The sequence below is a fragment of the Curcuma longa genome, unplaced genomic scaffold (assembly GCF_044706935.1).
Source record: "Curcuma longa cultivar G26 ecotype Majalengka, Jawa Barat unplaced genomic scaffold, ITB_CL_G26_1.1 contig_23801, whole genome shotgun sequence".
Classification (NCBI taxonomy): Eukaryota; Viridiplantae; Streptophyta; class Magnoliopsida; order Zingiberales; family Zingiberaceae; genus Curcuma; species Curcuma longa.
In genome coordinates, this window is record NW_027432260.1 from 12,944 (window position 1) to 24,797 (window position 11,854).

Here is an 11,854-nt window from a genome sequence, read left to right on the forward strand (position 1 = left end):
TTTGGATTAGTAGTGTTGGAACTATGGCTCGAGTGGTATTTGCATTAAATTCAAGCAATTTCAAAAAAATTAAACAAGTTGTCAAAAGAGGTAATTGCACCAATTCAGACTACTTGATCAATGAATGAAAAAATAAGTTAAAAAAATTCTTGCTCGATTGGTGGTTTCACCAGTTCAAAGCGCCCCCGTTCTAATACCAATTGTAGGATCGTTTAGAGTGCTAGATGCGTGCTTCACTTTTTCACTTATTTTTGAAATCTTATTTTAGAAATCTTTAAGTATGTAGCAGAAAATACACTACAACAAAAATGACTTTTCGCAGTGCGCAAATATGCTATCCGCAGCGCACATCGCACGCTGCACAGTTGCAAGCTGTTAAAAGTCATTAGGCATCCGCAGCGTGCATTGCGCGCTTCGGAAGCTCACATCCGCAGCGCGCAATGCTCGCCGCGGATGATCGCATCCGCAACGCACAATGTGCGCTGCGGATGTGAGCTTCCACAGCGTGTATTACGCGCTGCGACTGAGAGCTTCCGCAGCGCGCAATGCACACTGCGGATGTGATCAATCGCAGCGCGCAATGTGCGCTGTGGATGAAATAAAATAATTAAATCATTCAAATCACAATTATAAACTCAAATAATTAATAATATAAATACCATACACAAATACTATAAAAATTACACATTTATAATCCAACAATTATATAACATTCACATTTTTTCACTCATGAAAATAATTTGTTCCACAATTAATGTCAATGTCAATGGCAAGCTGCCACACTTTTCTAACATCTTTATCTATTACAACTCAGGAAACTATACACGAGGCAAACATCTAAACTGCTCAAAAAAAATAACATTGTATAGCATAGTTATGGTTTGTGGCACTAAGTGATCATTCATCAACAACAGGATAGGATACCAGCCCATTGATGTCAGAGCTTGAATACATTGCTGGTTATTGCAACAAAAACTTGTGCCATTTCTTTTGCTTCGACAGAAATGAGGAAGAGAAGCATAGTCCATAATCTGCAGATAGGGTGTAAATTAGAGAACGATCGATCGCAAACAAGTTTGTAAACAAGTAATTGCACAAGCTTTTGCACAACATATCCTGGTTATTGCAAACATATGCGTTTTCTTACCTTCAACAGCTCATCTCTGCCACAACCATGAAGTACTTGAACCTTTTTTCTCGTTCGCTCTTGCAGAAGAGGTTTCACAACCTAACCAAGCATCAGATCAATGGAAAGCACCATCTCATCTTACTCAGACTAGAGATATCACTCAGAAAAAAAAAATCAAAATTTGCTAAAATTAAAAAATATATGTACCTTCTAACAGGCTGTGAAGACATATGGAGCATTAACTACATAGTAAGTTTGTGTCTTCTCTGGATAATTTAGGTCATCAATAGTAGAGATCATCGTCAATATCTGAACCAAGATCAAAGCCATAGTGAGAAAATTGAAATGTTGCAAAGACATGCACATGTAATCCTAACAAAGCACTGTAGGACATGGGAACAAAATCTAAATGCAACAAGATATGAATTTAGTTTGCTGAGAAAAGTTGTGTGGGCATATATGTACTTAATGCCTTAAAGATGTGCAGCACCAAAAATTTTAATCCTTCAACAGGAACTCAAGATACTAGAAACTTTATCACTATGTCTTTTGGCTACTACAATACACACTAGATGGCAACTTCATCAATGACCTGAACCATGAAGGGAATAAATGATCAACGAGATTATTCCTAACATTGCCGTATTTTACAGAGAAAGGCCTCCTGTAAAAGTAGGATCATAGATATCATGAACTTACACTCGAATTTCATTTCTCCAGATGATATTTTTTACTGTAATATGAAGTATTGCCTGGTTATAACGTTCGACACCAAAAGGGTAAAGACAAGCAGAGGTAACAATTCCATAGTCATTTAAAGCGAAGAATTTCAGATAGGATTTAGAGAACTCTGCAGTTATTTGTAATCACAACAAGTAACTTCATAGCTTGTTAATAAATTTAAATTTGGAGGGCAAAAGAAGTGTACCTTGAGATGGCATAGTGATGAAAGCCTCAGACCAGTCATATCTAGAACTTTCATGTACTTTCCAATATATATATATATATATATATATATATATATATATATATATATATATATATATATATATATATATAACAATTAATTACCAAAATCTGAAAGACCAAAATCTATATATATATATATATATATAACAATTAATGACAAAAAAAGAGTACCTTGACAATATAACAATTAATGACAAAAAAAGAGTACCTTGACAAAATTCTCTCGAACAATTCTCCATCATCACATAATCTGAAAAAACAAAAACATAAAGAGAGAATAAGGTAGCCACATCATGCTTAGAATGGTACATTAGAAACTACATTTAGCCTTGATAAATTCAATTGAGTTACTTTGTAGTGATGAATAACTTAGATCTTTTGGTCTGTCAGTTACAAGTATTACTAAACTCAAAAATGAACCATGAAGAGTTAATAGACTTATCGATTCTCATCCATATCATGCATATGTGAATAAATAACAAATAGCCAAGTGTTCCAGAGACAAAAGTAGACAAATTATGTTGGGCATTGAGGGCCTTACAATTTTGGTTAGATAAATGATAAGAAACTCCTGTTATGGAACAGGATTGATCTGAGGAAATAATAAGATAAAGCAAGAGATAAGAAGACAAAGGGCAGTTAATTTGGAAATCGAAGCAAACAAACAATGAATTTTACTGCTATCTAATGCTTTGATACATGAGGCAGTTCAAAAGGGTCAGGATTATTGAAAACCCATAAATACAATTTGTTTATTTAAGATTTTGAGAGAAAGCACAAATTTAGTATAAATCATAAAGGTATTTATGCTGATGAATTTGAATGCTCGATGGTTTATAGAATGCAGGTAGTTTCTCCACCTCATAACCATATCAAGAATAAACCTTTGCATCCAAAAGAAGCATAACATAAGGATTGAAGGTAAACAAGAGAAGAAGATGAATGAGAAGGGAACAAAGGGTTGAAAAGTTTTTTTCTCTCCGTTTGTTGTTTGTCTCCGAAAGGAGTTAAATTATTACTTTTGAACTAATGATGTCGATCCACATGTTAAAACTTCAGCTACAATGGCTCTGAAAGAGCAAAGAAAACAATAAACTATTTTTAATAATGGAGCAATTTCATAGATAATTAAGAAGAAAGCATAAAAGAACTATTTGCAAATTGTGACTAAAAGATTCTTGCAAGTAGAACTAGATATTTCTTCAAAGACTCCAGCTTTTACTTCTGTATCATATTCACAACTATCTTCCAGAAAAACTCCACAACAAAATGAAAAGCTTTTATCCTTCGACTTGCCAATCCCAACAAAAAAACATAACCAATGGAAGATTAGAAAACAACTCCAAAAAAAAATAGAATTCATAACCATCAGTAACCAGTATCATATAATTAACCAAACGTTCGAGAAATAAATTTAAAGAGTAAGATCAGATCCAAAAAAACCTAATAAGCAATATTGGATCACATTAGGCATCAACTAAAAGCAAAATAGAAAGTGATTATTTAGTTAAATGAAACAAGATGGAATCCACAAACATGCATAGACTCTAATAAATTATTAGATTCTTACATAGCATCTACCGAACTGAGGGCCTGGGTGCAACCTATAGCTATTTATTATAAATAACACTTAACCTCACCATCTCCCCTCCCCTTCCTCTCACTCTTTAGCTCTTATAATGCACAACTTTTTTCTGTTATAAACAAAATTTAATTATGCAGGTGAGTAATTACAGCCAGGAGATTGAGAAAATGATGCTCATGTCCAAGCAAGAGTTTATTGCATCTATAAGAAGGTATAGCTCCACAATTCTGTTAATCATCTAGCTAAAGAATCGCTGCATGTGTGGTGTACCATTAGAGAAGATGAAAAACAGCCGAGTCATGAAAAAAAAACCTTAACAGAAGAAGATGAAAAAAAAAACAGCAGGTGCATATCAACCTTAACAGAAGAAGATGAAAAAAAACAGCCGATACTTGGCGACGACAACAGAGCGCGATAGAGGGAGGAGGGTGAGCGGCGGATCACGCGAGGGAGGAGGGCCGGATCGCGTTAGGGCAGCGCGCGGAGGGATTGAAGCAGGATTTGCGCGATTGATTAGGGCAGCGCGCGTTAGGGCAGCGCGCGGAGGGCAGCGCCGGATCGGCTGAAGCGGGATTGAAGCAGGATTTGCGCGATTGATTAGGGCAGGGCGCGATTAGGGCAGAAGAGAAGTGATTATGGCAGCAGGCGGGAAGCAGGATTTTGCGAGCAGCGGGCGAAGGTGGGAAGGGATATTTTGTTAAAGAAATTAAAAATAATATACTTATAATTATAATTTAGGGAATTTAGAGATTTTAGATATTTTTAACCGCGTGCAATGTGCGCTGTCAATATAAATTTTTAACAGCGCACATTGCACGCTGTTAAAAATACTTTTAACGGCGCACAATATGCGCTATTAAAAATAATTTTAACGGCGTACAATGTGCGCTGTTAAAAGTATTTTTAACAGCGTACTATTGTTGCGCGCTGCGGTTGATAAAAATATGATATTATCCACAGCGCATTTTATTGGGCGCGCTGTCAAAGCAACTATTAACAGCGCGCCTATGATGTGCGCTGCGGAAAGTCATTTTTGTTGCAGTGATAAGAAAAACACGACCACAAAGTAATGACACATTTATTTTACTTGGTCCACAGCCTCTAGCTGCAATTCCAAGGCTTGCAGTCATTGACTATTTTTGATGGGCAATCCACTAAAAGACTCTTTCTCACAACGAGAAAGAGCCTCGCCTTTTACAAGAAGAGGAACGGTAACACATTTACCGTTCCTAGAAAATGAAGACACAAAAGTTGAAATAAAATTAACTACTTATTACCGACTATAAATGAGAACTTGAGCCTGATGTCGGTGTAGCATCTTGGCATCGCAACAGCATCTTGGGAGCAAAAAGAATGTGAACAATGACTACTTTTATTGAGAAATCCGAGTGCCTGGATCCCCTTCCAAGCGCCCCCACGAGGGCTATCTGATCTGTTGTAATCGGTGACTTAGTATCTTCGGGCGCATGGAGATTGCTAACATGAAGATTGCCTGATCAACCTTGACTCCACTACATCATATCCTTCTCCAGGTTCCTGGAAGTTGAGGTGTCCCGATCAATCGAGACTTGCCACCTCATCTACCTCGCTGGCTCAAAGAAACGTTATTCAGGCGCTCGGATTTGATAAGGACCCCTGGACCATCTGAACACTCGAATCCAATAGGAGCGCTTGGAATCTAATTTTCTAAATTCTCACTTTCCTACATCACAGAGTTAGCATAATACAAATACAATATAGAAAATTAAGTTTAGACAATTTTATAATTATTTGATCTTGACTTTGAGTTTTCAGTGAAATCTTAGGTTAGATCGACGCCTACTATTCCTTTCAAGGGAACGCGTCCTCACATACTCCTCTCAGGAGAGTTGTCTTTTGCCAAACATTTGATCCTCCAAAACTGTTTGGACTTCCTGCTCAGCATCTGCCTAGGACTTCCTTTCGATGTCCGATCCTCACTGACCACCCATCAACCTGCTAGACATCCGATCCACTGACCCATCTAGACTTCCTGCTTAGTGTCCTTGATCTGCCAAGACTTCTTACCCAATCTCACTGATAAGGATTTCTTGCTTAGCCTCCAACTAGGGTTTGCCTTGCCTAGCCTCCAACTAGAGCTTTCCTGTGCTATATACACACTTAGATTAGCTCATCAGTACACAACACAATCTTAATTTAAACCATTTTCCATGATCAAAATACAAGTTCGATTATCTAGTGTTCCTTGCACCAATATTTATCGACTGAAGAGGTCGGCTCAACCTCCTGGTAGCCTTCAAGATTAGCCTCCAACGAATCTAGCTAGGCCCAAGACCACTTCAACATCTTGTTATAGGAATCCTTGAACATGATTTTTTCTACACAAAGACAAAAGTCTTAGTTAGTAGTCACAGAAATAACAGGCTACATATAATCTTACCTAGAGGACATCGAAGCTCAACGTTAATCGGACTTAGCCTACAATAATAGAACAAGCCCTCCTTGAGCAAATGGTTCACGTCAAAGTGAAGGTCGACCAGGGTGTCAGTCGCTTCTAGGTACACGATCTTTAATTTATATTGGCCTAAGGAAGGCGGGGAATAGATCCATCTTTCACTCCATCGAAAATGGATACAGAGCAGGGGCTTAACAAAGAAATATAGAGGTTTCCAGCCCTTATGGGAAGTTGGATATTTCTCCAGGAATTGGCACGAGACTCGGACAGTGAAGAAGAAAATGTTGCTTTCCTTTTCTTGGGAGAGAAAAATCAATGAAAACTCCAAGGACATAGAGGAAGGTGATATAGACAAAAAAATAACAGCCACACCACAGAGTAATCGGAAAGAATTCGACGCTAACTATTGCAAGGGGATGTGAAAGTATTCGATAACCTCACAGAAAAAGGAAGGGATGGGAAATCGTAAACCACTTAATACTTGGCCAAGAAAGAAAGTGGTGAAATCGGGAGGCTACAGGTTAAGGTGATCGTCGACTATAGGCACACTAATCTTATGATCTACTAGTATATGGAATTTTTGACAAAGAGCTTTTTGGTCCTCCCTAGTATAAAGGGACCGGAGGGAAGATTGGAACATTGTCCAGTCAGTCAAACTCCCGCCTCCTTCGATTAGACTTGGTGAAGAGACTTGTGCTGCGGAGAAGATAATCAATGTCCACGTGTCACAGGAGGATTAGAAGTCAAGATGAGATGGAAGCCAGAAGTCGTATGTAGCTAAACTCGGTCGATGAGGAATTTAAGTCCAGCGGAGCTAGACTCACTCCCGGTTTGAGATGACACCCGACCCTGGTAGACTCAACCACTCAACACCCGACTCCAGTAGACTCAACCACTTGGCACTCGATTCTAATAACCCCATCACTCGATACTCGACACTCGACACTCAACTCGCAACTCTAGATCCTCCCCAAACGTGGCAAACGTGGAACCATGTGTGATCCCACAACTAGGTGAATCGCAAGATCGCACGACTAGTGAGAGATGAGGGGAACGTGGACCTTAAGATATTGGAGAAGTGTGACGTGGCACGTGGCACCCCCTTTTCTAGGTTATAGTTGCTGCATATCTTGCTAGGGAAAGAGCATAAAAAGTGGTCCATTCCCACGAGTGCAAATATGATCACTTGGATTCTAGACTTATTTCTACTTTCTAGCTTCTTCTAAACTTGAATCACCAAAGCTAACTTGAGCATCAGAGTGGCTACACCAAAGTTTTTTTATCTCATTCTAATTCTCTTCGAGTTTTGGAGAGGTTGGGTAATGTGATTATTGTTCCTTGAAGACTTATGACCTTGCTCCAGCCTCCACATTGGTTGTTTCCTCCTGCTTGATTTCGAGCCGGATCATATATTGTAGAAAATGACCACCTATATGACTCAAAGGACTAGTCATCTAAAAGAGGTAAAACTAAAAAAAATGATAAATCCCAGTCAGTCTCATGGACTCAATCTCTGGGGGTGGCCGGCCCAGTCCCACGGAAGTTTCCCACCGACCACCAGGGTAAATCGGGAAGCACATACGACGGTCAATCCGGATGCCCAGCATCCTTTGATTGTGTTCCCCATTTGGAAGAAAATTCTTACAAATACGCCGTAGCTGGGGATCGAACCGCGAGTCCCTGGGTCACAACCCGGATGTCCACCGTTGCACCGTTGTCCCGGGGACTAAAAGAGGTAAAACTAGCAATAATGATAAGAGGATCCAATCCTCATTCTTTCTAGTCTCTTCACTATATTTTTGTTCAAGTTCCACAGTTTAACCATAGAAGGACTTTATTAGACATCTCTGGACATCAAGTTGGACTTTGAACGCATCACACTTATACTTTTATAAAAAAATTATTAAAACTGATCCGGCGCAAATAATCCCCGAGGACGAAGGAACACGTGGCGTAGAAGAAGGACAAGAAGCCTGGAGTAGACACGGGGTAATACTTTCTTGATACCAAGAGGAAGGTAGGGAAGGTCAATCTCTCTAAGGGACGAGCTCCCCCCTTAGCATGATAGATGCGGAACTCACGCAAAATGGTCGGGCCCCCTCCCCTATCAGCACGGATACCTCATCCTCAAACCAAATGATAACCCAGCGGAACGTAAACCTCATCAAGGGGACAACATACACTTGGGTGTACAAGATGAGTTCTTCGTCGTATGGATGGCCATCCCTCAATGATAATGCGCCACCTTATAACCAACCTCATGATCCATGCCCAAGCTCACATGCCTATCTCAGGGCAAGGTCCTAGCCATATAGGCCTACCTCATGACGAGGTCACGGCAACATACGCCTACCCCCTTGTAGCACATGCACTACAACAAAAATGACTTTTCGCAGCGCGCAAATATGTTATCTGCAATGCACATCGCACGCTGCATAGTTGCAAGCTGTTAAAAGTCATTAGGCATCCGCAGCGTACATTGCGCGCTGCGGAAGCTCACATCTGCAGCGCGCAATGCACGCCACGGATGATCGCATCCGCAGCACACAATGTGCGCTGCGGATGAGAGCTTCTACAGCGTGCATTGCGCGCTGCGACTAAGAGCTTCCGCAGCGCGCAATGCACACTGCGAATGTGATCAATCGCAGCGCGCAATATGCGCTGTGGATGAAATAAAATAATTAAATCATTCAAATCACAATTATAAACTCAAAACTCAAATAATTAATAACATAAATACCACACACAAATACTATAAAAATTACACATTTATAATCCAACAATTATATAACATTCACATTTTTTTCACTCATGAAAATAATTTGTTCCACAATTATTATAAATGCCAATGTCAATGGCAAGCTGTCACACTTCTCTAACATCTTTATCTATTACGACTCAGGAAACTATACACGAGGCAAACATCCAAATTGCTCTAAAAAAATAACACTGTATAACATAGTTATGGTTTGTGGCACTAAGTGATCATGCATCAACAACAGGATAGGATACCAGCCCATTGATGTCAGAGCTTGAATACATTGCTGATGGTTGCTCGCCAGAGTGATGTGACTTGTGACTTCTTGGATTCTTAGGTGAAGCTGTGTATGGTGAGATTAGGTCATTATTTCCTGCATAGAAAGATGAAGGCAGGCCATGAAGACCACTTTCACTGGCATCTAGTGTATATCCTTTCTCAATGCTTTCAGCTTCAAGCGGTATCTCATCCAGCGTCTATCAATAAAAAAAGGACATCAGAATATGACTGAATGTAGATAGTGAAAGTTGAACAAATTGTTTTTGAGCTATTGCATTGCTAAGCTACAAACTTACCTTGTAAACCTGCTGCAAAATGCAAAGTTGTTGGGCTAATCCATTGAGATAACCAAAAATCAAAGGAGGTTGATAGAAAAAATGTATCCGGGCAACCTGAGTTCAGCTATTTGCGTTTTACCCAAACCAAGAGAATTAATACAGTAGGTTTTTTTGAGTAAGCTATTTGCGTTTTACCCAAGAATAATAATGAGAATTAGGTACCTTATAGATTTTGTGATAGAAAACCTCAAGCAACCTGAGTTCAGCATCCGGGCGAGAGAGCTCTACCTAATATACAAAAATTAATCAGTAGAAATGGTGAACCACTACTAAATGTGAACTTTGAAGCATCCTCTAAAAAGATGAAAGATAGTATAAGCAAAAAATAAATTACCGAGAAGCTACTTTAAAGGCATTTGTTAGGGCAGCAGATACTTTTTTCTCTGAGGATTCAATAAAATCATGACAACTATACTCGATGACATGGACACCCAAATGTCTGGCTACATATCTAACAACAGTCCGCTTACCACACCCTGTATAAAGCAGAAATCAGCAGAAACTCTATATGCAGGTGATGTATATGATGAAGTAGTTTATTTTAAACTTACAAAAAACTAGAATCACCTGCACTACCATACAAGAAAACTGCAACCCTGAACTTTGATAATAGAGCTGAGGGGCATAAAGCAGGGATGAGGATAGAAGTCAATGTCTTAACCGTTTCAACATGAATAGGTTTGAATTCATCATAATTGGCAATAAGCCCCATGGGAGGAATAGCAGAAGCTACACTTCCTCCAAGAACTAAAGCTGTTTGATTGCAGTTAACACGGAGAATGAGCTCATCTAACGGCTCCATAGACATAACCTGAAAATTACCAATTCCTCAGAAGAAGTATTAAGTGAAACTCTACCAGATTGTAATAGATAGAAGCAAAACATAGTGCCACAGCATTACCTTGAAGTAAATTATGTTACTGGACAATCCTTTGGGAGTTTTCTGGTTACAAGAAACACACATTTCAGAATGGCAATGCCAATCTACATGAACATAGAAAATGTCTCCTCTTGCCAAAAATCTATCAACACTAAAGTACTCATTTAATGCTAAATCAATAAGATCTTGGTGGTCACCTTCTTCAATTACTGGTTTTCCTCTACAGGATTCAAGTACACCACATTCAGGGATTTTCACAAAGGAAATTCTTAGATGAGAAGCATACTTAGGACAATTAGGCCATGGAAAAAGCTCCACATATAAAGGGGGATAATCTCTCTTCTCTTGCTTGTTCCCTTCCACTTCAAACCATGACATTAAAGAGTCTTGACCACCACAAACCAAAACCATAAGACAAGTTACATGAATTCCAAGATTAAATGCTAACATCGGAGTAACATATGCTACTTCTTGGTTGATGGGAGGATGAACTTCAGGTGAGTATGTGAAAGAAGGCAAAATATTCATGACAGGAGTAGAACACGAAACAGAAATTGCTTGACTGTCCCCTGCAAGTGGACGATCAAGAACTTTAGCTTTAGCGACTCTTCCAACATTAGTCTCAGAGTTCTTTACAAGAACCTGAAATAAATAATAACAAAAAAAAATCATAAGAAGCACCTTATATGAAAGCTTAAAAGCAATAAAATCACCAAGTGCTGCACCACTTTCTTACTGACCGTGATAAAACGAACTTGAAATATTTAATTTATAGTATTGGTTTTTAGTTCCGAAAGATAGATCCAGAAAGCAACCCAACAAAACCCGATCCCAAACAGTTCAACATAAGGATCATAACGTAGCATGAGGTATTAAAAAAAATGCAACCAAGACTGGAGGGCGAGGGCGGCCGCGGCGGCTCGGCCTCGGAGGGCGTGCGTGAGGGCGAGGAGGACGGCAGAGACAGGGTTTCTTCCAGAAACAGAGAGTAGGATCTTGTTCGTGGCGGAGGAGGCGGCGGGAGAGGAGCAGTCGAGAGCGTTGGAGAGGAAGGGAGAGGGACAGAGGCGGGGGAGGCGGAGGGGATGGCCCAGCGCGCGGAGGAGAGGATGCGATGGCGGAGGTCAGCGTTGGAGAGGGCTTCGTCGAGGAAGGCGGTGGTGTGTAAGAGAACGACGGTGGAGAGGAACGGAGAGGCGGAGCGAGCGCCAGGAATACACTGCGGGAGGGAAGGGAAATAGGAGAGGAATTGGCGAACGCGTAGACCTAGCCGAGCGCGAGGAGATAGGGCGGGATGGAAAATAGATAAATAATTTGTTTTAATTTTTTAATAGTATTTAATTATTAGTGCTGTTAATAATATTTTTTAATTATTTTTAACATTCTTTTAACAACGTACATTCATGCGCGCTGTCAAAAATAACTTTTAACAGCGCACAAATGTTAAAAATAAATTTAACGGCGCACAATGTGCGCTGTTAA

The 11,854-nt window shown here is 39.7% G+C and overlaps 1 protein-coding gene across 1 annotated transcript; it reads right to left on the reverse strand.

Annotated features, from left to right (window-relative positions):
• Positions 1 to 9,102: 9,102 nt before the first annotated feature.
• Positions 9,103 to 11,591, reverse strand: LOC141818234 (peroxisomal ATPase PEX6-like; the record flags this gene model as incomplete). Its single annotated transcript, XM_074705762.1, has 7 exons — positions 9,103 to 9,351; positions 9,451 to 9,546; positions 9,655 to 9,688; positions 9,827 to 9,968; positions 10,060 to 10,303; positions 10,394 to 11,014; positions 11,436 to 11,591. Coding segments are annotated over 7 exons (1,542 nt in total), but the record flags the coding sequence as incomplete, so codon positions are not given.
• Between the last annotated feature and the right edge of the window lie 263 nt (positions 11,592 to 11,854).